At 40.6% G+C, this 26,978-nt stretch overlaps 1 protein-coding gene across 12 annotated transcripts in view; it reads right to left on the bottom strand.

Moving 5' to 3' along the window:
* Window positions 1–5,614: 5,614 nt before the first annotated feature.
* The window catches only part of LOC110529005 (CUGBP Elav-like family member 4), a 118,035-nt gene continuing 96,671 nt past the window's right edge, over window positions 5,615–26,978 (bottom strand). The window contains exons 3-14 of one of the 12 annotated variants that reach the window (XM_036983890.1): window positions 20,698–20,826; window positions 20,356–20,470; window positions 19,594–19,694; window positions 19,249–19,389; window positions 15,475–15,616; window positions 15,108–15,260; window positions 12,842–12,946; window positions 12,037–12,099; window positions 11,770–11,850; window positions 10,807–10,950; window positions 8,300–8,487; window positions 5,615–6,828 (exon numbers count right to left, since the gene is read on the bottom strand). In XM_036983890.1, the coding sequence (XP_036839785.1) occupies window positions 8,360–8,487; window positions 10,807–10,950; window positions 11,770–11,850; window positions 12,037–12,099; window positions 12,842–12,946; window positions 15,108–15,260; window positions 15,475–15,616; window positions 19,249–19,389; window positions 19,594–19,694; window positions 20,356–20,470; window positions 20,698–20,778 (1,254 nt within the window). In that variant the 5' untranslated portion in view covers window positions 20,779–20,826 and the 3' untranslated portion in view covers window positions 5,615–6,828; window positions 8,300–8,359. The remainder of the gene's footprint in view (window positions 6,829–8,299; window positions 8,488–10,806; window positions 10,951–11,769; window positions 11,851–12,036; window positions 12,100–12,841; window positions 12,947–15,107; window positions 15,261–15,474; window positions 15,617–19,248; window positions 19,390–19,593; window positions 19,695–20,355; window positions 20,471–20,697; window positions 20,827–26,978) is intronic. The other 11 variants (XM_036983892.1, XM_036983891.1, XM_036983883.1 and 8 more) reach the window with 11 other exon arrangements.

The raw sequence follows: 26,978 nt of genomic DNA, 5'->3' as shown, positions 1-26,978 counted from the left end.
TGTACAACACCAGAGCTCTATAAGACATTAAAAAGAAAGATAACATGATTAATACAGAACTCCTAACACCTCAAAATAAGGTACACATTGTATGTGGGATTTATAATTATCTTAATTGTATTATCCCATATTGTATTATCCCATATTTTGAAGTGTTACAAGAGCTTAGACAGTCAACAACAGAGCAGTGTTGAAACAGAATGATAAAACATCAAAGGTCCATTCAAATTGTTGAACACATTCACAGCTAACAAGGTTTTTATGTTTTTCTGGAAAGGTTTAGTTGTATTTATTTACATTTTGAAACAGTAAATTGTCATGTTATTGTCATTGCAGCCTATAGGCTGCCACATTTAGCTGAATTCTCAATTTGTATGTGAACATTTACTAATATACCGCAATTTGAATGGACTTATAAGCAATAATCATCTAGGAAGATTGAACAGTTGACATACATTTAAATACATGTGGGTAATGTCTGGTATGATAAAGTAGAACAGTAGAGCTCTGATATTGAATAAAACAGCATCACAAATGGTAAAAGAACAGCGGAAAAAAACTCAGATTACTTAACAAAACAATTGTCAAATATGAGCATAATCTCTATTTCTCAGTTAACTGTTGGAGTCGTGATCCTGTAGACAATAACAGTAGTCAACAATGTACCACAATGTAGGCCTATACGTGAATATAAAAAACTATTTGGTCACATACCAACTCATAAAAAAATAATGCCATGAAATCATGCATATCGTATTGTTTGTAAACAGAAGTAATAAATACGTAAATAAATCAATTAAAGACACCCCAAAACACTTGTATAAAAAGGCCAATGCATGTCTATGCTCTAACTGAGTTCAATGCTCTCCCTGACTTTTCTGGTTAAATGCCTAGGTCAGGTCCCACAGTTGTACCATATCCCTATGGACTCTTTTTAAAAACCTGGTTTAATTTCTTGTATGTTTTCTTTCGTTCATCTTTTCTAAGTATTTCAAGTTGAATTTTTATTCAGTCCTTGTAGATAGAAGTAAAATTCCTATAAAATATGCAAACCTATGTACAGAGGAAAACAGAGCAACAAAAGCATTTACAGTATATTCATCGGTTTATGTATATATTTATAGATATTTATATTCAAACTTCTGTTTGTTTCTCATTTGTTTTTTAACCACTGTTCTCTCGGTGTATATGTAAACAGTTGCAGCTGAAAGTTAGAGCTTGTGAAAGAGGTGCTCAATTCCAGTCATTCCTCTGTCTTCATTTGCTCGATTAGAAAACATTGGGATAGGTCTAAGAAACTCACTAATAGATCTATAGCCTATTTGAAAGGCTAAGGGAGTTTCCATGATATTGCTGACACCTATCCAGTACTCTCAGGTCTTGGAGTTCAGGTTGAAACTAAGCAGAGAGAGGGGAGCAAGCAGGGAAATAAGACAAAACAGAACAAAATGGTGAGTAAGGGTTGAATTTCAAGGGGAAAGTGTACATGAAAGGAGGGAGAGAGAGTGAGCTGAGTAAAAGCTGGTATGGAGAGAAGTGAAGGCCTCTTTTCTAAAGGAGAGGGGAGACACATTGAAGTGACTTAGGATTCAAATCCTAACTTAGATGCTCATAAAACTTTGAATTTCAAGTAAATCATAAATTGATCGATGCCAATGGGAATATCTCAAGAGCTCAAGATAGGGTTGACCCTTGATAAATAATGGGGAGAGGTGTTTTAGAAACACTTGACTTGACAAACCCAACGAAATATGGATGTGTCAAGGAGAGTTTTAGGCCTGTTTGCATCGGGGGGGACAGGGTGAGATGGACCTTGTTGCAGGGATGTAGTAGAGGCTAGTTGCAGGTAAAAACAGTTTTGATATGATGTTTAGCAGTTATGCACCTAGTGCGCTAAATTAACACTGTTAGCATTGGCGTTGGGATCTGCCTGGCAGTCTCGACCGGCGTTCAGTGTTTACCCACCTTTTATTTACCACTACATCCTTGTCTGTTAGGAAAGGTTAGACGCGGGCACTGGAATGGTGTGGCGAGAGCTCCATACAACAATGGCTGAATTGGCGCTGGCTGTTTACATTAAAAAATACTTCCTGGTTTCTTTGTGTACAGTAGAAAAAACCCTTTTCTAGGTCTGCAATTTGTTTTAACATCATGAAACTTCACAAATAAGTTATACAATTCGCAATGTCAGGCATTTAACCTCTTATCATCAATTTAATTTTGATCAAACCTAATGGAACCCAGCCTCAAGGTTTCTTATACTTGCACAGCATTTCCAAGCACTCCCTTTAGTTAGTACCTGTTCTAGCGGAGAGTACATAATGCCCACTTTGATAGAAAGTGTAATGACAAATAATGCTAGTCCAAGTAGTTCATGGTACTTTATGGATGTTTGAGAGGACATTGATGGTCTTAACATCTGAACGATTTGTTAGCTTTGACATGCTTTACTGCTAAAGCTCTCTATGGAGATGTGAAATGACATGACTGATGCGACTGCAGTATTGACATCATCGTAGTGCGTTGGCTGCTTGCAGTAGTGTTATGAGTAGGGTTGCAAAATTCCTGGAACATTCAATCAATTCCCTGGTTTTCCAGAAATCCTGTTTGGAGGATTCTGGATGTCCTGCTTATTCCCTCCTTATTCCAGGAAAACTAGGAAATGTATTGAAAGTTCCAAGAATTTTGCAACCCTAGTTTTGAGAGCACAGTGCTTGATGGCAGATTCTGCAGGTGACAAGGCACACCTATGGTGACAGCCCATACACTATATGCACTTACTTACTGAATGCAATTAAGAGAGCGAAAAGGTCATGGTATCAATTTATTTTGGTTAAAGTTTCAAAGAGCACACTTAGTTTGTACATGTTCAAGTTTGTGTAGTGTACTGTGAAGTTAAAAAGATAGGTTTGGAATCGAGTCGAAGATGTTTGTCCTTTACGTCTAATATTAATTTAGCCTGATTTCTCTTTGAGCCTGCTACTGAGAAGTGGCTTTTTTGCATTTTCAAATAGTATGTACACCTAAATATGTGAATATTCACACCAGTGGAGGCTGCTGAGGGGAGGACAGCTCATAATAATGGCTGGAAACCATGTGTTTGATGTATTTGATACCATTCCACTGATTCCGCTCCAGCCATTACCATGAGCCCATCCTCCCCAATTAAGGTGCCACCATCCTCCTGTGCTTCACACATATATTTAGGAATACGTGTGTATCAGCATGTATAGTTTTTCAGAGAGAGGAATGACTGCAGTTTTGGGAGCTGCCAGATTTGCGCCTCATCCTAAGCACAGCAGTGTTTCAAACTCCAGCTAAAATCTACAAAAAAATTACAACATAGTCAATAGCCGTTCTATATACAGACACACATACATAAAATATGTGCATATAAATACATATCTTATTTTGATTAATATCTTTATCCATATATACTGTATATATGTGTATATATATATATATATATATGAATACATTAGCTTTGTGTGTTATACATATACAGTACCAGTCAAAAGTTTGGACACACCCGTAGTAACCAAAAAAGTGTTTCACAAATCAAAATACAGTGGGGCAAAAAAGTATTTAGTCAGCCACCAATTGTACAAGTTCTCCCACTTAAAAAGATGAGAGAGGCCTGTAATTTCCATCATAGGTACACTTCAACTATGACAGACAAAATGAGAAGAAAAAATCCATAAAATCACATTGTAGGATTGTTTATGAATTTATTTGCAAATTATGGTGGAAAATAAGTATTTGGTCACCTACAAACAAGCAAGATTTCTGGCACTCACAGACCTGTAACTTCTTCTTTAAGAGGCTCCTCTGTCCTCCACTCGTTACCTGTATTAATGGCACCTGTTTGAACTTGTTATAAGTATAAAAGACACCTGTCCACAACCTCAAACAGTCACACTCCAAACTCCACTATGGCCAACACCAAAGAGCTGTCAAAGGACACCAGAAACAAAATTGTAGTCCTGGAGTGGCCTAGCCAGTCTCCAGATCTCAACCCCATAGAAAATCTTTGGAGGGAGTTGAAAGTCTGTGTTGCCCAGCAACAGCCCCAAAACATCACTGCTCTAGAGGAGATCTGCATGGAGGAATGGGCCAAAATACCAGCAACAGTGTGTGAAAACCTTGTGAAGACTTAAAGAAAACGTTTGACCTCTGTCATTGCTAACAAAGGGTATATAACAAAGTATTGAGAAACTTTTGTTATTGACCAAATACTTATTTTCCACCATAATTTGCAAATACATTCATTAAAAATCCTACAATGTGATTTTCTGTATTTTTTTTTCTCATTTTGTCTGTCATAGTTGAAGTGTACCTATGATGAAAATTACAGGCCTCACATCTTTTTAAGTGGGAGAACTTGCACAATTGTTGGCTGACTAAATACTTTTTTGCCCCACTGTATATTTTATATTTTATATTCTTCAAAGTAGCCACCCTTTTCCTCGATGACAGCTTTGCACACTCTTGGCATTCTCTCAACGAGCTCCATGAGGAATGCTTTTCCAACTGTCTTGAATGAGTTCCCACATGCTGAGAACTTGTCTGCTTTTCTTTCACTGTTCACTCAATTGGGTTGCTGGTCAGTGATTGTGGAGGCCAGATCATCTGATGCAGCACTCCATTCTCCTTCTTGGTCAAATAGCCCTTTCACAACCTGGAGGTGTGTTTTCAGTCATTGTCCTGTTAAAAAACAAATGATAGTCCCACTAAGCGAAAACCAGATGGGATGGTATATCGCTGCAGACTGCTGTAGCCATGCTGGTTAAGTGTGCCTTGAATTCTAAATAAATTACTGACAGTGTCACCAGCAAAGCACCCCCAAACCATCACACCTCCTCCATGCTTCACGGTGGGAACCACACATGCGGCGATCATCCGTTCAACTACTCTGTGTCTCACAAAGACATGGCGGTTGGAACCAAAAATCAGACCAAAGGACTGATTTCCACCCGTCTAATGTCCATTGCTCGTGTTTCTTGGCCCAAGCAAGTCTCTTCTTTTTATTGGTGTCCTTTAGTAGTGGTTTCTTTGCAGCATTTTGACTATGAAGGCCTGATTCACACACACTCCTCTGAACAGCTGATGTTGAGATATGTCTGTTACTTGAACTCTGTGAAGCATTTATTTGGGCTGCAATCTGAGGTGCAATTAACTCTAATGAACTTATCCTTACTTTCCTGGGGCTGTCCTCGTGAGAGACAGTTTCATTATAGTGCATGATGGTTTTTGCGTCTGCACTTGAAGAAACTTTGAAAGTCCTTGACATTTCCTGAATTGACTGACCTTCATGTCTTAAAGTAATGATGGACGTTCGTTTCTCTTTGCTTATTTGAGCTGTTCTTGCCATAATATGGACTTGGGCTATCTTCTGTATACCACCCCTACCTTGTCACAACACAACTGATTGGCTCAACGCATTAAGAAGGAATGAAATTCCACAAATTGACTTAACAAGGCACACCAGTCAATTTAAATATATTCCAGGTGACTACCTCATGAAGCTGGTTGAGAGAATGCCAAGAGTGTGCAAAGCTGTCATCACTTTGAAGAATCTCAAATATAACATATTCGTTTACTACTTGATTCCAAATGTGTTATTTCATAGTTTTGATGTCATCACTATTATTCTACAATGTAGAAAATAGTAAGAATAAAGAAAAACCCTACAGTGAGTAGGTGTGTCCAAACTTTTGACTGGTACTGTATATGTACTGCAAATATAAACAAGTTCATATATTTCAAAACATTATTATGTTGTTTTAACTATGAGGTTAGGATTTCATGTTAGAAAAGGTAAGGCTGCAATATGGAACAAACCTTCCCATGCACTCTCCATTTCATCCCCCAAGAGAAAATGAGAAGGGGGGAAAAAATTAACATTTTGAAAAGTTAATTGTAAACTAGTGAAGTGAGCGACCCCATCGGCATCGGAAATAGTTTTGGCTGTATTCAAAAAGCATATCAGCAATATATATGTATGTATACATGTATTGTGTGTGTGTGTGTATGTATGTATATATATATATATATACACACACACACTGTACACCTTTTAAATGCAACTCTTTAATCGGTTAACAGCGATTTAAAAGAGATACAGTGGTCTGAGTATATTAATAGAGCTACAAGTCCTCAGCAATAAAAATGTTTGGTCTTTTGGTCCCTAAAACAACTAAGGAATGACAGGTAAGACTCCCTGGAGACCGTTGCTCTGGCTCTCCTTGCCAACGGTGTCCCCTGGAAACAGACAGGCACTCCAAGCTAAAGATGAAATATCGCTTTCCCTACAAAGTTCTCTTTCTTCCGAGAAACATATTTTTTCGTTTGTTTCTAGTCCTGTAAAATTGTTCTTTAAAAAGTTGTTTCCCCATACCCAAACACATTTACATAGAGATATCCTATGGCATTCCCCCATAAAGTATTTTCAAAGTTTGTTTAATTCTTGGAACTCTTATTATCCATGTTTCCTCCATCTCTGTTCCGTGTGTTTTTTTTATTTATAATTCCTCACTTGTGGTCCTGTAAGGTAGCTGTCGTTCAGGTGTGGTTAGGTAGAGAGAGAGAGGAGGGGAGGCGATAAAGACAGTCGGAGCCCTGGAGCTACCCAGGCTTGCAGGAGTTTTCTCTGAGGTCCAAAAGGTACATCCAACAGAATTTTCTGTTACTTGGTCATCTATTTGTTCATGTTCAGCCCAGTATCTGATCCAGTTTCATACCAGCCTCAAAGAATACCTGTGTCCCGGTGATCCGTCAGTTCAATGGCGTTGTTCATGTAATCAACATATGTTCCAGCTCAACAAAAACCTGGAAAATTGAGAATACTGTCCTTTACTCATTGCTTACAGTAAAATCAGATCTATGCATAGTCACTTTAATAACTCTACCCAAATATTACCTCAACTAACCGGCACATTGACTCTTTACCGGTACCCCCCTGTATACAGTCTCGCTATTGCTATTTTACTGCTGCCCTTTAATTACTTTTTACTTTTATTTCTTATTCTTATCTGTATTTTTTAAACTGCATTGTTGGTTAGGGGCTCGTAGGTAAGCATTTCACTGTAAGTATGCGACTAATACGATTTGATTTGAGATTGCTCTATATGCCCCAGCAAAACATATTTTCACAGTAAAATCAAATATATTCTAATTTGTTTGAACTGTATATATGTAATTAAATAAATTAAAATGTACTATATATATATCAACAAATATGATGTACTGTAAATGCTAATTAATTTAAATATACACATGTTAAATATTCCATGCCTTCATAAAGTATTCATACCCTTGACTTGTTCCTCTCTATACATTTGGTTGTTGATCATTTTTGTTTTCAAGTTTTGCAAGACGATTTCAAGTTAAAACTGTAACTAGGCCACTCAGGAACATTCAATGTCATCTTGGTAAGCAACTGCAATGTATATTTGTCCATGTGTTTTAGGTTATTGTCCTGCTGAAAGGTGAATTTGTCTCCCAGTCTCTGTTGAAAAGCAGACTGATACAGGTTTTCCTCTAGGATTTTGCCTGTGCTTAGCTCCATTCTGTTTATTTTTTATTCTGAAAAACTCCCCAGTCCTTAATGATTGCAAGAACACCCACATGACGCAGCCACCACTATGCTTGAAAATATGGAGTGGTACTCAGTAATGTATTGTTTTGGATTTGCCCCAAACATAATGCTTTGTATTCAGGAGATAAAGGTCATTTCTTCACCACTTCTTTTGCAGTTTCACTTGAGTGCCTTATTGCAAACAGGATGCATGTTTTGGAATTATTTTATTCTGCACAAGCTACCTTTTCACTCTGTCAATTAGGTCAGTATTGTGAAGTAACTGCAATGTTGTTGCTCAATCCTAAGTTTTCTATCACAAACTCTAACCGTTTTAAAATCACCATTGGCCTCATGGTGAAATCCCTGAGCAGTTTCCTTCCTCTCCGGCAACTGAGTTAGAGTTTGCAACGTATAATGTGACTTGTTAAGCACATTTGTATTATTGAACTCATTTAGGCTTGACATAACAAAGGGGTTGAATACTTACTAACTCAAGACATTTCAGCTTTTCATTTTAATAAAAAATATATAATTTTGAAAAAACAATTCCACTTTGACATTATGGGGTATTGTGTATAGGCCAGTGAGACACAATCTCAATGTAATCTATTTTAAATTCAGGCTGTAACACAAAACCTGTAAAAAGTCAAGGGGTGTGAATACTTTCTGAAGGCACTGTATTATATAATTTAGGGGGTCTAATTGCGGGCGACTGCTCACCTGTGTTTCCCTGTGTGCAGCATCTGCCTTATCCCCCAGGGCAGGGGTGGCTAGGAGTGGCTAGTAGGGGCGGTTGGCGTCCTTCGGCCTCTTGAGCTGCACCTTGAGTCTCTTCATGCCGATCTGAAAGCCGTTCATTGACTGGATGGCAGCCTGGGCACTACCTGGGTTGTCGAAGCTCACAAATCCTGGGGGATGGGTCGCAGAAAGAGAGATGGAGACCAGAAGATGGAAATATATATATAGCGTGAGAGAGAAGAGGGACGGCGTTAGATAAGTGCAAGACCAAAGAAAGGACCGTATGAGTGACAGTTGGAGGTTTATGAAAGGGTAGCATGAGATGGAAAGAAAGAAGGAAGACGGAATACAGGATGAGCGGAGTGGTCAGATCAAAGCTACTTCAGATTTCAAGTCGATTACATGATTTCTTCATTTTGCCACATTTGTAACACACATACATTAACTTGAATGAATACTGTACTTCATCATGCAATCAATATAGCACATTTCCTGCCATAGCCATTCAGATTATCAGATTTTTTTTTTTTAAATCTCAGTTTACAACACTTTAAAAACACGTATCACTTCATTTACAATACCATCGTGTGGACTTAACATATAATGCATGTTAAAGTTACTATACATTAGACACAGTTTGACACGGCATGCAATAGAAACACAACACTAGGTCACTCAACTCAATGGTATTAACCATAGAATTAGAACATATAGAACAGACATCACTCGTCGAAACGGCACTTTAGTTTTTATCGGCAATATTTATGACTCAATCTGCAAAACATCACCTCTCAGTGAAATAATAAATATCTATTTAATTCTGGCTCTGTTAAAAGGCCCATGAAAATTATTCATAGACTATGTTACACTAAATAGTACAATGTCCATTCCAGATGTTGTAAATCTATGGTGGCGACTACTCAATGAATGTGTTTCGCCAGGCCTGTCATGGGTATCACCATAGAGAGAGTGTTTAAGGGTTAACACTGCTAGAACTCCACGTAATTTAATTGTCATAAACCTGTCATTAGCATATAACAGCTGTTATAAGCAGTCATGATATGTCCATTTATGCTGCAATACATTCCTGGTTGCGTTCAGTGATATGCCAACTAACCACTAACATTTCCTATGGATACCCTCTTCATAATGCATACTGTATTGCATTATGCATACCTCATACAGTATGGCATTAGAAATGTGTTTATAAGGTATTATGAAGAGGATATTCATAGAAAGTGTTATGACCATGTCTGGTTTCTCAGCTTGTTGACACTCTAGTCTAAATTATTAAAGCCATGACATGTATCATATGTTGTCATAACCTGACATAAACCATTATGACAATTTATTACATCTGCTCTGTCATACTAATGAGCATAAGGATCACTTTATGATGCAGTTACAGGTGTTTCCTACCCCTAAATCCATTGCATTTACAGTGCCATGAGAAAGTATTTTCCCCCTTTCTGATGTTCTCTATTTTTGATATTATTGACACTGGATGTTATCAGATCTTCAACCAAAACCTAATAGATAAAGAGAACCTGAGTGAACAAATATAATACGTATTTTTTAAATGTAATTAACAAAGTTATGCAACACCTAATGCCTCTATGTGGAAAAAGTAATTGCCATCTTACACTCTTTAATTGGTTGTGACACCTTTATCTTCAATGACTGCAACCAAATGCTTCCTGTAATTATTGATCAGTTCCTCACATCGCTGTGGATGAATTTTGTCCCACTCTTCCATGCAGAACTGCTTTAACTCAGCAACATTTGTGGGTTTTCGAGCATAAACTGCTCGTTTCAGGTCCTGCCACAACATCTCAATTGGGTTGAAATGTAATGCTTTTCAGCCATTCTGATGTAGACTTGCTTGTGTGTTTTGGATCATTGTCTTGCTTCAGGACCCAGCTGTGCTTCAGCTTTAACTCATGTCTGGCCTGACATTCTCCTGTAGAATTCTGATACAGAGCATAATTCATGGTTCCTTCAAGTCATCCAGGTCCTGAGGCAGTAAATATCCCTAAACCATCACACTACCACCACCATGCTAGGTCATTGGTATAAGGTTCTTACTGTGGAATGCAGTGTTTGGTTTTCGCCAGAGATAACGGGACCCATGTCATCCAAAAAGTTTATTAAATAAATGACAGAAATTGCATTTTTGTGTTATTCGTTCACTCACGTTTCCTTAATCTAATATTAGGTTTTTGCTGAAGAGCTGATAACATTGTGTCAGAAATATTCAAAAATAGAAGAAAAAAACAAAGGGGGCAAATACTTTTTCAGGGCACTGTTGTATCTGTAACAGAAGACCCGCAAGACATATTCACTCCCGCCTGGGCCCTGAATTTTCAAGCAACTATATAATTTACAATGTCTCTTTTCAATGTTTTCTAAAAAAGAATGTGAAAGAATAATCATACGGATAATAATGAAGAATAAATCATCTTTACAGGTGTTTTATCATTTTTACCCACCAAAGCATTTACTTTGGTTTGTCGCCCGATCCACAAACACTTTGGAGGAGATGACATTACCGAAAGGCAGGAACATCTGCATCAGCTCGCCATCCCCAAACTCCTGAGGGAGGTGATAGATGAACAGGTTACAGCCCTCCGGCCCTGCACAGAGAGAGAGAGAGAGAGAGGAAGGATGGGATGGTGGAGAGAAAGGAGAGGGGAGGGGGAAAGAGAGGAGGGGAACGGTGGCATCGGGGAGACAAAGGAAAGGAGAGAGGGTGGGGTGGCATCGGGGAGAGAAAGGAGAGGAGAGGGGTTGCGGCAGGGAAGAGAGAGGAAAGGGGTGGGATGGAAGAGGGGGATGGGGTGGGAGAGAGAGGGGGTTATAGCAAAGGAGTGAGAGATGGTGGTATAAAGGGGGGGGGGGGGGGGAGATCAATCAACATGATGATGCAAGTAAACAGGTACATAATATGATATCAGAAAGACTATGTAGAACAAGTTCTGGAGTCAGATGATGCCCCAAAAGTAGTGCACTATAAAGGGAATAGGGTGCCATTTGGGACGCAAAATGATTCCCATATGTTTCATCTACACTCCACAGGGGGGAGCCAGAGTCCCAAGCCAATGTCATCCAGCACACAGGTCAATGAGTTCTCCCTCCACATCGGCTGATTACAGCAAGTCTACCGTTATGCATCTCTCTCACTTGCTTTCTTCCAGGACAAAAGAAAACACAGAACATTGGCTGTTTCCCAAAGTATCTACATGCTAAATCGCCGGTGCTGCTGGTGACAAAGAAAGGAAGCTATTGAGGTGCACCCCTCATGTAACATTGAGGCATACTGCATGGAAGTGCTATGAAAGGGACAGTTGATTTGCTAGTAGTGTATGAGCCTGGAGACAAGCAAAAAATACCAGCCACTTTAATACTTTGATCAGATTGGCATAGACCAGGGTTGGTCTGTGTGTGTGCCTCACCTTCTCTCTGCTGTTGTGGGATGATGGGAGGAGGCTGGGGAAAGGCCTGGCTGATCTGGCCATATGCAGCAGGGTAGGCTGCTAAGACACACACATACATAAGCAGATCAGATAACACTCAAAGGCTGGAGAGCCGAGCGCACACACCTACACACCCACTTATACACACACAAATGTATTTGATAAGACACTAAGACTAATGTTTTTACACACACACACCTACATATCAGATTATGCATACACACACACCATGTGAGAGTGACATACCTGCATACTGCTGGACTCCTGTGTAAGCCTGCTGTAGGTGATCTGCTGCAGTGGGACTCTGAGCTGTTGAGTCGAAGAGAAGGAGAGAGAGAGTGAAAGGACAAGAAGAGTAGGAAAAAACAGTAAGAATGGGAAGAGGCAATGAAAAAAGGAGGGAGAGGGAGATATGAAACGGTTAGAGAGGGAGATATGAAACGGTTAGAGAGGGAGATATGAAACGGTTATTGAGGGAGATATGAAACAGTTAGAGAGGGAGATATGAAGGAGTCACTGTGTGCTTTGTTTGAGCGTGAATGGCAATTTAACTTAATCTCTCACCATTTTCTCTCAAACAACTAGGCAAAAAGGACAGTCTGGGACTGGCTATATTTCCACACATACAGACACCAATTTGAACAGTTTTAATGACCAGATTGACCACTATAACACGCCAAGATTCATGTAGATCCACCCCCTCCGCACAAGAACTCCTGGCACTATAGGATATTCTTGTGTGGTGCACATTTTTGGACCAAAACATGTTACAGACACACAGTGAATTGGAAATATTACACCTCAATAATAACCAACACCAATACCATGCCACTACACACACTCATCAGAACCACACTGTCACACACATGCATGTAAACACACCCACATTTCCACCATGAAGCACCACACACACAGACACAGACACACACACACACACACACACACACACACACACACACACACACACACACACACACACACACACACACACACACACACACACACACACACACACAGGGGAGAAAGGCTTGAGGATGGGGTGAATGGGTACCTTCAGAGAGAGAAGAGAGGAAGCAGCCACCCTGAACTCCAAAACAACTCCGCTGAGCCAAACCGTTTTTCTCAGAGTCCTCTCTAAAAACCACCTCCTGTAACACTGGAAAGAGATTGGAGAAAGAAGCATTTCCTCCACTATTCACAAACCCAAGGACGTTGACACACATACTGGCTAACATTGGAACATGATGTAAGCGCATACTGTACATCAGCAACCTTTATAACCTTTTATAAACATTCATAACACAGCTGTTCGTTTTTTTGTCCTTTTGTAAGATGACTACAGAAACCTGTTTTTCAATACAGCCAGCCCTCCTGAATAGAATCCAACATCATGCCCCTCTGAAAGGATGGGAAATGTTTGGGGCAAAATAGACCTGCTGCACAAGTTACCCTCAGTCACAGATTTGCACCACAGCCACATCATCATTACATGTTAGAACCGTGTAAAAGATGAAATTAAACGCAGTCTCAAAAAGCCCCCTGTCCCTTCTAATAGCCGGGCAATGGCACACATTTCAGCAAATAAACGTCTGTTTCAAATAAACGTTGGGTCTAAATGAATTGTTTACATGGTTTAATGTTTGATTTTTTACATTACATAATTCAGTAATGACTCGAAAAAATGATGTAAATCATATATTTCTATCACCAGTAAGAATCGTCTAGCCATTGGCTGCTAACAGTTGAGAACTGCTAGCTAATAGTGATGTGCAGCTTGCGAACGATAAGCTATTTTTGAACAAGTATTTTTACTGACTCAAGAGTCATGAATCAGTGACTCCTTCATTTTTGATGTTCATTTGACCTGTACTAGTGCTGGCCACAATGAGTCCTGCAGCAGTATTAACACACACTTCTCAGGCTCAGCGACTCCAGAGACGTGCTCCGAGTCCGACCGTGAACTATCTGTCATATGAGCGTAGCAAAATAGATCATGAGCATAAATAAGAAAAATACACTTTTAGATCTGATAATTGATCACATGGTGGAAAAATGTGTGCAATTAATAGATTTTTAAATGTTATGATGCACACAGCTTTTTAGAACCAAAACATACACAGCTTCTGCTCAACAAACTCGAGAATAAATCGTTTGCGGGGCTGCAGTTCGCAAACGGCATTCTGTTTATTACCCTCGTGGCAGTCAAGCAAGGCATTCTGTCAAGAGTCGTTTGCATTCTAGTCTAGATGCGGTCACAACTGGACCTCGCTTCAAATGTATCAAGAAATAATCTTATTTGTATGCCTAGCAATCAACAAATGTTAATTGTTTAAAGCACATGTTTACAACTCTCAGTCACAAATGACAGCTTCTAATAAGCCCCCTATGTGGAAAGACAACCTGTGAACAAGAGGCTTGTAGAATCATGACTCTTTCAAGTTTTCAGTTCATTGTCAGCAGGTATGGGGCCCTGTCTGCTCTGGGAATTACTGACTCAAATGAACAAAATTAGTCAAAAGATTTGAGTTTTAAAAAAAGACCCAAACTTCCCATTAGTACCAGCTAACTGGCAAGCACAAAAGCAGTTAACAACTTCGGCAGTACAGACCCCAGAAAATGCCCGATTGCCTTCTAGTGGCGAAAGTAAGAACTGACGAAAATGCACAATAAAAAGAGGAGAATAATTATTCTGTCAAGGAATAATTTTTATAGAGGAATGCTAAGACAAAATAAACTTGACACAGTGTGTAAATGATTACACAGTGCAGGAAATGAAGAAATTGCTTCAAATGCTGGAAGTGAATGCTGGAAATAAACAATTAACTGCAAATTAGCAAAAGCTGTGTGTATTAAGGAAATAGACGCCTGGCTCAAATAGAAGTCTGTCTCCAATAAGTGCCTGATTTAAGCAAATAAAAGCCTGGGCAATTAATTTAAGTTTCACGGTAATTACATCAGTCTTTGGGAATTCAAAGATTCAGGTAAATGTGTAATATTGGGTAATATGTAACATATAATATACATGGCTCTTGTTCTATCCATGTAATGCATGTAGGCCTACTGTATATGTCAATCATTGGGTGCACCTTGCATGCTTTGTGGTGAGTCTGTTGGCAAGATCAGCACAGAGAATGCTGAATTCCTAAGGCTACACAGAAGAAATTCTTCATACAATGAAATGAAGAGTCACTTCGGGGGCTGCCCTACACGTGTATCACAGCGAGTGTGTGTTATTTTGTCAGCAAGTATGTGTTCTCTGCAGTGTGTGTGGTGCTGAATGTTTGTGGTAGGTGGATGGGTGGTTTGAGGTGGCTTACCAGGATAGGAGTGTATCCCGTTGGTATACACAGCTTCGGCAGTGGGCTGCCCATTGGTCTGATGGGGGGGCATCCCAGCGAAACCATTCACACTGATGGGCGAGGGGATACTGGTCACTGTGGGGGCGCCAATACCAGGGGGGGTACTGCCACCTGGCAGAGAGAAATAAATAAAGAGATGAGCAAGGGACATTGTCAGTTGTAAGGCCAGTTAACTGACAAGTTTGGTCTGACAACTGACAACTGACCACTGAGGGTGTTTTTTACTGACAACTAAGTCCCCCCCCCCCCACACCCGACAGCTGATAATATCTTAATATGATTGCCTTACAGGTGGAAAAGTTGAACCCTTGACCCCTGGCCTCACCTGACGTGGGGGTCATGTGCCCCCCTGGGAGGCCGTTGATGGTGGCCATGTGCTGCATCTGTGCAGCGGCAAAGGCTGCCATGGGGCTGAGGTAGCCCCCCTGCCCTACTGACGCCATCAACGCTGCCTGCTGCTGCTGCACCTGCATGGAGAGATGGAGTGAGGGGGAGATAGAGAGATATTTTTATTTATTTTTTATTTAACCTTTATTTAACTAGCCAAGTCAGTCAAGAACAAATTCGTATTTGCAATGACAGCCTAACCCGGTCAAACCCTAACCCAGATGACGCTGGGACAATTGTGCGCCACCCCATGGGAATCAGGGTCTGTAGTGACGGCTCTAGCACTGAGATGCAGTGCCTTAGACCGCCCCGCCACTCAGGAGAGAGGGATGGAGAGTGTGACTTTCTTATTCTGCACAATTGTAACTTTTTTTAATACTTTAGCTCATATTCTATTTTGTGCATGTGTGAGTGTGTGCGTACTTGTGTGTGTAAATAACTGTATATATGAATGGACACAGCCATCGATCACGTGATACCATTCATTCCTATGTGAAACTCAGTAGCACATTGAAGCCAAATGGCGTCTCATGGAGACATAATAGATTGAGCTTATCCAGGAAGGGATGTTGCAGGCTAGCTCAGTGCTGCCCAATGTTCCCTCCAAAATATTTCTTCACTGAGTAAATTTCAGGTCTCGTTTTCACAGCGCGCATTTACTGTGAACACTGTACACGCTTTAAGTTATAGTTTCAACAGTGGCCAAATAGGCTATGGTGTCTATTTGATCATAATGTATGCCTACCAAAAACAATGAAGAACATGCATCCCATAACATTTTAACATGGAAATAGCTCTTCTATCATTTAGCCTACAGTAGCAGCCAAAGTGTGGTGTTCCTTGTACATTCCATGAAACGTTTGAAAAAAAAACATGCAGGGCTTGACATTAACCTGTTCATACAATTGTCCTTCAGACAAGGTGACTGAAAATGTTGTTGTGTTGCTTGATGCAAAAAACACTTTACAAAATAAAATGCATTATTATTCCCATTCCATTATAACAGAGAATCAGACAAATTATGCTACCCTTAGCGTATTCAAGCCTGTCTCAAAAAACATCACTGCCCCTTTAAAAAAAAAAAGAACTCTTCACCTGACTCGCTTTTCAAAGATGTCTAGAAATTTCCACGTTTTGTGCTCTTGTATGAATCAATCACTTCCTTATCGCTGACTACAAATTATCTATAACTGGGCTAATAACTCACTAACTAGCAAAGGATGTGAACAAATGTGCATGTGGCTACATGTAGCTCTGACTTTGATCTCAAAACAAGCGCATCTACTCACGACCGCTCGTACTGTAAACACAGTCCAGTTCAAAGCAAATGGCACAGACCCATATACGGCAATGGTATATTTGCATATAGGCATACTGCAGCTCTGATTGGTTATGCCACACCGGTCAGTCTAGAGTACGGGCAGAGTTGTGTGTGCCAATGCAATAGTATCCTACTCTGATGCTTTCTGCCTACAATGTTGCATTTAAAGTGCAAATGTTGAGTTGATTCGATCGAAATTGACACAGTAAAGGGAAACGTTTACAGTGTTAACAGGGAAAAATCTAGAACAGTGGTCGCCAACATTTTCTGAGTCAAAATGCAAGCTGAGATCTACCGCTCAGATTTTTTTTAACCTGACTTAAAAAATGTAAGCCTATGCAACATTAACCAATTAAAAACAGTACTGTAGCAATGAGGTTTGTCCAGTAAGCTATAGATCAAATCAAATCAAATCAAATGTATTTATATAGCCCTTCGTACATCAGCTGATATCTCAAAGTGCTGTACAGAAACCCAGCCTAAAACCCCAAACAGCAAGCAATGCAGGTGTAGAAGCACAGCCCAATACATTATCACCACATATTGGCTTTACTTGAATTGCCCTGCCAATCTATTGTTGTTCGGGCCATTTGAGATAGGCTATATGATCACACCAGTAATAGAGCCATTGTTGTATCACTTGTAAGGCACAGCAAAGTGAGTATACAGTTAAATCATTTAATTTTAATTTTACTGAACTGATGTTGCCCACATCTGATGGTCAGTCTCAGCGGAAGAAGACAGCAGCAGACTGAGATGACAGCAGCAGACTGAGATGCCGCCTCTCAACATCCCTCCGCTCATCCCTCAGCTCTCATTGACACTGACCAAAAAGGGACACTGTCTCCCAGCTTATTGCAAAACTTGAGTCGCACCTCATTATTTCAGCCTCATACACAAATTCATGTTGTCACACTCTGTTTGAACAGAGAAAGTGAAATATTCCTCAATACTAAAAAGACCCAAGCTGCTAATAATGACAACAACGCAAGCCTATAGATACACTTTCCTCTTCATTCATTACTGCTGCAGTGCTTGTTGTAGCACTGAGGGGAAATAGGAAGAACGCACATTTTATGGATTCTAAAAGTGTTGAATAGAAAGTGTTGACAGTGCTGAGTAAGAACTTAAACATGAACTCAGTCATAAAAACAGTAGCTCTTTGCTGTATTCATTGACAGTCTCTCTCTAGTCTGGTTTGAAATGTTTTGAAATCTCACACTATAAACTTTGCTCTAGCTTTCTTTTATGCCTGCTCCGTTACTGGAGACACGGTCACTGCAGCTACTTGATTTGCTCTCCTGCCGGGAAAGCAGAGTTTTTACCTTCAGACACATGAAATGGTTAAAAAAGGCAACAGTTCACCTCCCCGGGGCGCAGGGCAGTTGAATTGGGTGCACCTACCGCCGTCAGGCCGAGACCAATAAAATAAAAAATCATTGGGTTTTTACAGAAATTGTTTTTTAAATTATTTTTAATCCCCAATTGGTAATTACAGTCTTGTTCCATTGCTGCAAATCCCTTTACGGACTCGGGAGAGGCGAAGGTCAATAGATGTGCGTGCTCCGAAATACGACCCTGCCAAGCCACACTGCTTCTTGACACACTGCTCGCTTAACTCGGAATCCAGCCGCACCAATGTGTCGGAGGAAACACTGTACAGCCCGCCGCAGGAGTCACTAAAGCACAATGGGACATGGACATACCGGCTGGCCAAACCCTCCCCTAACCCGGATAATGCTGGGCCAATTGTGCGCTGCTTCATGGGTCTCCCGGGCGCGGCCGGCTGCGAAACAGCCTGGGATTGAACCAGGATCTGTAGTGACGCAGCTAGCACTGTGATGCAGTGCCTTAGACCTCTGCGTCACTCGGGAGGCCCCCTTTACAGAAATGCTGGGCAATATTGACCGGTTGCTGACCACTGCTCTAGAAAGTTGAGTGGGTGTGTTGAGTGTAGGCTGATATTTATTCTGTGTGGCTGTCCCGGGGAGCTGCATGGCAGTCTCGGGCTACTGCGCCCGCTCACATGGGCAGCTTAGAGCGAACATTGGTGCTACCCCCACTCATTAAGTAATTCAAGTTGAAGGCCGACCGGGGTACTGCAGGTTGCCATTAGCAACAAAATTATCCTTATAACTTCTTCTGTATGCAATAAAAAAAAGCTTAGTTCAAGGACATACATCTGGTGTATTAGATGCAATTATTGGTACCATGATTGTCTTCTAAAATTTTTTTCATTTACACAAAAATTGACCACGAAGATTTCCATTTTTTCCATTCACTATAATGGGGGATCCTGTTTTCTGCTAACTATGCCTGCAGTACCGTGGTCGGCCTTGAATATCCATGGTTTCAATGAGAGTCAAGTCATTCTCCCCTGGTGTGTCCTACCTGTGCATAGGCCCCGTAGGCCCCAAACTGCAGGGCCATGGGGTTGAAAATACCCATCTGACCAGCCATCTGCTGCATGCGCCGGATCGTGCGCTCCTTATCTGTGTCGGCAAACTTCACCACCAGACTTGAGGATGCACCCTGCCACACACACGCAGGTAAGCATGCGCGCACACACACACACACACACACACACACACACACACACACACACACACACACACACACACACACACACACACACACACACACACACACACACACACAGAGAGAGAGCAAAGGAGTACATATGTTAACACATACACACACACAATACAAAGGACACACACTAGCTGATACACTCACCATATTGAATACTGAACTCACAGGCATTGTCTGGCTGCCGTGTAGAGCACTGATAGCTGCCTGAGCTTCAGCGTGAGAGGAGTACTTTACAAACGCACAACCTGAGAGAGAGAGAGAGAGAGAGAGAGAGAGAGAGAGAGAGAGAGAGAGAGAGAGAGAGAGAGAGAGAGAGAGAGAAACAGAGAGAGAAACAGAGAGAGAAACAGAGAGAAAAAGAGAGAAGCAGATAGTGTGAAAGAGACAAAAAAGACAGTCAGTCAGACAGTCAGTCACTACCCACGGGGCACACATTGGTTGAATCAATGTTGTTTCCAAGTCATTTCAATGAAATAAAATTTTGAACCAATGTGGAATAGACGTTTAATACCCACATCATTCAAACCCGCTTTCATTAGAGGTTAACTGATGAAGCCTAACGATGATGCTTACACTTACAGTGTAACCCTTACTACCTCTGAAGCGTTACTATCGATTAAACCTAGTGATGAGTCTAGATGATCAAGCTCACAGCAAATATTCGGCATCCCCCATGCCATCGTTCCCATTCAACTCACTGAAGGAGCTCACTGATGAGGCTTACTGATGACTGTGAATGATCAAGCATACAGTAATTATTGGGCTTAGTTGTGATGGAGCCTATTGATTAGTGTCAGCCCACTGATAATGAAGTGAAGCAATGAAGCGGCACTGAAGAAGCTAATGAGGTTTACTACTGAAGCCTGCCAATAAAGCACACTGATGAAGGGTGTACGGTGAAGTTACCCCTAGACGCCGATCTTGGGTCAGTTTGGCATTTTTCCCACAAATGGTTCATGTTAGGATTGGGGGAGGGGAAGCTGATCCTAGATCTGTACCTAGGGGAAACTTCACCTCGAGCCTGATGAAGAGGATGGTAAAAGCTTTTAGGATCACTGTTAGCCAGACATAAGCTATTGCACATCTAAAGATAAATGCCAGAAAGGATTCAAGGATTCTAATTCAAGGTGTCAATTGTTCAAACTCAAATAAATACAAATAAATAGATAAATAAATACATGTCTTTAATGATATGGCGTGAGGATGAACATAACAAAATTATGAAAAGCTGGAACCACAGACACTGACCTTTACTGTTTCCATCAGGACCTCTAAGGATGGTGCACTCTTCAATGCTGCCGAAGGACTCGAAGAGACATCGCACATCATCTTCAGACTGCTGCTTGTTGAGCATGCCCACAAAGAGTTTTCTGTCTTCTGAAACAAAGAGGAACTGGTCATGAACAGGTATGTGTGTGTGCACGTGTGTGTGAGTGCCTGTGTGAGGTTTGTTTGAGTGTGAGTGGGTCTGTGAATGTGTTCAAGTGTGCATGGATTTGTGTGTGTGTGTGTGTGTGTGTGTGTGTGTGTGTGTGTGTGTGTGTGTGTGTGTGTGTGTGTGAGAGAGTGTGTGAGTGAGTGTGTGTAAAGGGGCTGCTCTCCCTGCTGCCTCTCCCTGACAGGCTGTCCTTGCCGAGTCAACAAGACTAATCTCGGCTCTGGCCTTGCACAGGGGGGAATGTTAACAAGTGTGGCCCGGAGATCAGGGGTGGAGGACACGCACACACACGCACATGCCCACACACACATACACACACACACACACACACACACACACACACACACACACACACACACACACACACACACACACACACACACACACACACACACACACACACACAGAGAGAGTGGAGGGAAAAGTACTCCATTATCATACTATTAATACCTGAGTAAAAGTATCTGGTTTTAAATGTATTTCAGTACAGTGGTGGAAAAAGTACTCGATTGTCATGCTTAAGAAAAAGTAAAAAGTAAATGCAACACATCATATTCCTTATATTACATAAACCAGATGGCACAATTGTCTTGTATTTTTATGTACGGACAGCCAGGGGCACACACCAAGGCTCAGACATGATTTATAAACGCAGTCTTTGTGTTTAGTGAGTCCGTCCGATCAGAGTCAGTAGGGATAACAATGCATTAAATTGAGCAGGTTTACATTTATTCTCATGAATCTTGCACTGGCGGAAGAACTAAGCTATTTTTTGCTAGATGGGCTAGCTGTAAAGTCAAAATTGTATGTGTTGTAAAAATCAGCTTTTTGGTCTTAATTCAAGGTTAGGGTTAGGCATATGGGTTTAACATTGTGGATAAGGTTAGGTTAAGGTTAGGGTTATAAAAATCAGATTTTTATTACTGTGGCTACAGGGTCGACGTTATGGGCTAACGTACGTCCTTGCCCGTCAAAATAAAATATTGATCATTTATTTGACCGAGACCTGCTAAACAGACAGATGCGTATCAATTTCAAATAAAGCCTCTGAGTGAGCAAAATAGTATGTGTCTATGTCTACCATGTATCTGATTCTGTTTGGACAAAAACAGTATGTGTCTATGTCTACCATGTATCTGATTCTGTCTGGACAAAAACAGTATGTGTCTATGTCTACCATGTATCTGATTCTGTCTGGACAAAAATAGTATGGCATGTCATACTATTTCTGTCCAGACGGCATCAGATACATGGGTTACATTTAGCAAGACAGAGGGGTTCTGTTTTGCTCGCTCGGATGCTTTCTCCGGTGAGATTGTTCCAGCAGAGAGGAAGAGGCGAAGCGAGAGGGCCCACTCTCGCCAAAATCTATCCATGATAAGCGAAATGTGTATAAAAAAAAAATTAAAAAAAATAACACGTCTTTAGATGTGAGGTACTATTACAATGGGGCCATCCACGGAAACTTTTTACACTTTCAGTCAGCTGAAAGCTTAGATGCAGCAGGTCTCACAAAAACGATAATTGATTGCCTTGAAAAAATAAAAAATATTGTGGGGCATGAGCGGAAAGCATTCTAGTGTGTCTGCACGGATTTAAAACAGTGCAAGATTTGCATTTTATGTGCACTGTAATGCACATTGTTTGAATTTGGTTCTTGTCGATGCTGTAAAATCAGTGCCTGAGGCAGTTCACTTTTTTGCTCTCCTGCAGAAGCTGTATAACTTTGTACGTTCATCTCAAGTGGCTTGCAGTTCAGAAAGAGCTGTATCCACAGCAGCAGCCCAGGGAACTACAGAGACTTACGATAATAAGATGGGCATGCAGATACATGGCATGCCGTAATCTGAGGTACAGGCTTCCAGCAGTTCTGAGAGTGCTACAGGATATCACACTTGAAAATAGTGGTGATAGATCAATGGAGGCAAGGGGCCTTCTTTCTCAGATAGATTTACATTTCAAAGGGCTTTTGGTTACCTTTGGTAAAGTGCTTGGTGATGCCAAATGTCTTTCTGACATGCTCCAATCGAGCTCTCTTAACCTAGCAAGGGCTGTAGGTGCCCTTACAGACACATCACGGGACTACAGAAGTGAGGGTTACTTTGGATAACTATGGAAAGAGGTTGAAGAGATTGCAGAGCACTGTGAAATAAGTGTACAAACAGTGTGTAAAAGACAGCCTAAAACAAGCTTAAGATTTCACGACTCATTGATAATGAGCACTGTAGGACAAAATATAGTGACCAAAGTGATGGTGAGAGCTTCCAAAGAGCTATCTTTCATCAGGTGCTTGAGTCTCACAGCTGGGCTGCAACGAGGCATTTTTCAAATAGGAATTGCGAGATAATGCAAGGGGTCCAGTCTCTCAACCCAAAGAGTACAACATTCTTGAATGAGGAGCCTCTTTTTGCCTTTGCTCAGACATTTGAGTCAGATTTAGAGGACCTCAAACATGAGGTTCATCAAACCAAGCGGCTTCTTGATAGGGGAGAGAAAAGTGGAAGGGACAGTCCATCTACTCTCCTTGACTTTGTTGTGTTTCTGGAACCTTATAAAGAGGTCTTCCATGAGCTATTTAAAATGGATTAAAACCCACCTTAGGACAACAATGGTTGATGACAGGTTAAGTCACCTCGGAATTCTCAGTGTTGAGTCAAGGAGGGCACGCTCCCTCAACATGGATGAGTTTGTGAAACATTTAGCCAGTTCTCACCAGAACCGCAGAATTATGCTGTTTTAAATCTACCTAGGATAATTTGGCACTTAGGCGGTCCCTCTGGTCATGATTAAAACCTGCACTATGTAATAGCTAGTACACTGACATTCTAAAATGATAAATCCAAAGGGTATCATGTCACACAGATTTAATTTGGTCTTGATTAGGCCAATTCCAAAAAATGTATTTGCTGTTAGTTAACATAATATATATGAGCATAAATATGATACTGTAAGTTTGTAATATTGATGTGCACCAAAATTATAAAACATGTTCAAGTCCAATTCTACTTGATACCTGGTATGTTAAATTGCAGTGTGTTTTTTTCTAAATTATTTTTTGTGTAAATAAACTATGCAATGTATCTTATCTCCTTGGAGCATGAGCTTTATTTTCTGAAAATATTTTGGATGTTCAACACTTATAGACCCAGACTATATATTCATGAAAACAGTGACCCATGTCTCTCCAATGTGTGTGTGTGTGTGTGTGTGTGTGTGTGTGTGTGTGTGTGTGTGTGTGTGTGTGTGTGTGTGTGTGTGTGTGTGTGTGTGTGTGTGTGTGTGTGTGTGTGTGAGAGAGAGAGAGAAAGAAAGAGAGAGAGAGAAATTGAGCTGCAGCTCTGAGGTAGACACTGACTATTCATAGTATGTTAAAGAATTCTAGTGAAGTAACCCTTTTGGACCACACTATCTGCCACACTGAAGAACTCCGGGTTAAGTGAATTATCACTTCTACCTCTAATCAGCAATCATAGGATTCATTCATGCTCCTTAGATGCCAGGTTAGGGTTACACACAAATGTTCTGTCATGGTCTATGGACCCCTGAAGTAGCCATGGCCAACCCATGCTGGCTTCCCTTCCCCTTAAGTAAAATTATGTTTTGCCAAAATGATACGATATTACTCCTGTCTAAATAAAATCATTATAAATCCTACACCAGAGAGCATGACTTAGTCACAGAGGATCATTAGCTTCTTAAAAAAAAATAGCTGAAGATTGTTTCAAATCACAGGTGCATATGCCTATGACTATTTTATTGGTAAGCCTGCAATTTGGGCAGTATGCGTGGCAATAGGCCTAGCAGATTATTCACTTGCGACTGTCATTGAAAGGCTTCTAAAATATGTGTGAAGATAATGTATCTTGAGTATACTTTAAAATGTTGAAACAAGAAGGGGAGGGGTGTGTGGCAAAGATAAGCATCTTTCCAGAATGCTCTCAGCTGTCTCCCGAAAATTATTGCGCATTCATTGTGTGAATTGTTTGGCCTTTGATTGTTAATTTTTTATACATTCCCCATTACATATGTCACCAGTAGGCCTAGTAAATGTACCATTAACGCATGTATTAATTACAGTAAAACATTGTTTGCAGAGTTCACAACCGGCTACACTTGTGAGAAACAAGCATTGGATTATTTCATAGCCATCATTTATGAGTTTTGTCAATTTGTTAATTGTCTTTTGTTGGACTGATCCATGTGAGCATGGTTTATCTATTCTCTATCCCTTTAATAAGGGAGAGCGCGCCTGAGCACCCTTTGGAGGCCTAGGCTGTGCGCAAATGTAGGAGTGCCCACTTGGGATGTCTGATTTCTGATTGTCTTACCTCACCACGTCCACCAATAATAAGCTGAGCTTCGCAGTAATACAACAAATACTGTTTTTTTAAACATCATTGCGAATAATAATAGTTCCTCACAGTCTTTGGGAAATCTTTCCAACACTTTCCCAGCCTCGATAATCACCAGGTCTCCAGTTTGTGAACTGAGGGCCCGGAATAGGCTAGTTGATACAATGTTGCAAGTTAGCGAGTGACAGCTTTGGTCAGGATCCAATTGGTTTGGTAGCTTATGTTGCACTTCACTAGCGATAGCTCAAGTCAAGACAGATAGAAAGGGGGGCAGACAAGTGGAGTAGAGAAATTCATGAATTTTTATCATGATATTTTCTACTGTTTTTATTTGTAGGCGTTAGGCCCATGTATTTTACTTAGTTGACGATGTAAGTTATATGCGCTAATTTCTTTGATTGCCATTGGATCACGGTGTATCAATGTGTCCATATGGCAGAGACTGGTGCTCTAGCATTAGTTGAATTTTATCTTTAAAATTCCGCTTTTTATGATTAACCACTTGACAATGATTTTGAGAAACAAAAACTTTATTAAAATGAAATTAAAATGATCATATAAAAATAATCATAACTGGCACGCAGATCGGTAGAAATGCTAGGATAAATGGTAAGCTTCCCCAAACTTCAAACTCACGAGCCGACCTATGGTCTTTACTATAACATCCATTAAAACAATTATAGTAGGTCCTGGGAAAAAAAACATGCCCGCCTAAAGAAATCACATGCTCCTTCAACTGATTAATTCTGCCGCCGGCCCTGTGTGGATATGCCAGTAAGTGATCACTGTGCAGAGCTGCCTCCAGGGCAAGATTCATGACAATAAATGTCAACCTACAGTACCAGTCAAAAGTTTGGACACATCTACTCAGTTCAGGGTTTTTCGTTTTTAGTGAAGACATCAAAACTATGAAATAACACATATGGAATCATGTAGTAACCAAAAAAGTGTTAAACAAATATTCTTTAAACAAATATTCTTCAAAGTAGACATCCTTCGCTTGATGACAGCTTTGCACACTCTTGGCATTCTCTCAAACAGCTTCATGAGGTAGTCACCTGGAATGCATTTCAATTAACTGGTGTGCCTTGTTAAAAGTTCATTTGTGGAATTTCTTTCCTTTTTAATGAGTTTGAGACAATCAGTTGTGTTGTGACAAGGTAGGGGTGCTATACAGAAGATAACCCTATTTGGTAAAGACCAAGTCCATATTATGGAAAGAACAGCTCAAATATACAAATAGAAATGATAGTTCATCATTACTTTAAGACATGGTCAGTCAATCTGGAAAATGTCAAGAACTTTGAAAGTTTCTTTAAGTGCAGTCGCAAAAACCATCAAGTGCTTTGATGAAACTGGTTCTCATGAGGACCGCAAAAAGAAAGGAAGACCCAAAGTTACCTCTGCTGCAGAGGATAAGTTCATTAGAGTTAACTGCATCTCAGATTGCAGCCCAAATAAATGCAACTGTTCAGAGGAGACTGCGTGAATCAAGCCTTCATGGTCGAATTGCTGCAAAGAAACCATACCAATGAGAATAGACTTGCTTGGGCCAAGAAACACGCGCAATGGACATTAGACCAGTGGAAATCTGCCCTTTGATCTGATGAATCCAAATGAGAGATTTTTGGTTCCAACCACCATCCCTTTGTCAGACGCAGAGTAGGTGAATGGATGATCTCCGCATGTGTGGTTCCCACCATGAAGCATGTAGGAGGAGGTGTGATGGTGAGGGGGTG

This window comes from Oncorhynchus mykiss, chromosome 7, assembly GCF_013265735.2.
Source record: "Oncorhynchus mykiss isolate Arlee chromosome 7, USDA_OmykA_1.1, whole genome shotgun sequence".
NCBI lineage: Eukaryota > Metazoa > Chordata > Actinopteri > Salmoniformes > Salmonidae > Oncorhynchus > Oncorhynchus mykiss.
Note: the sequence above shows the minus strand (reverse complement) of the source record. Positions and strands in the feature narration are given on the sequence as shown.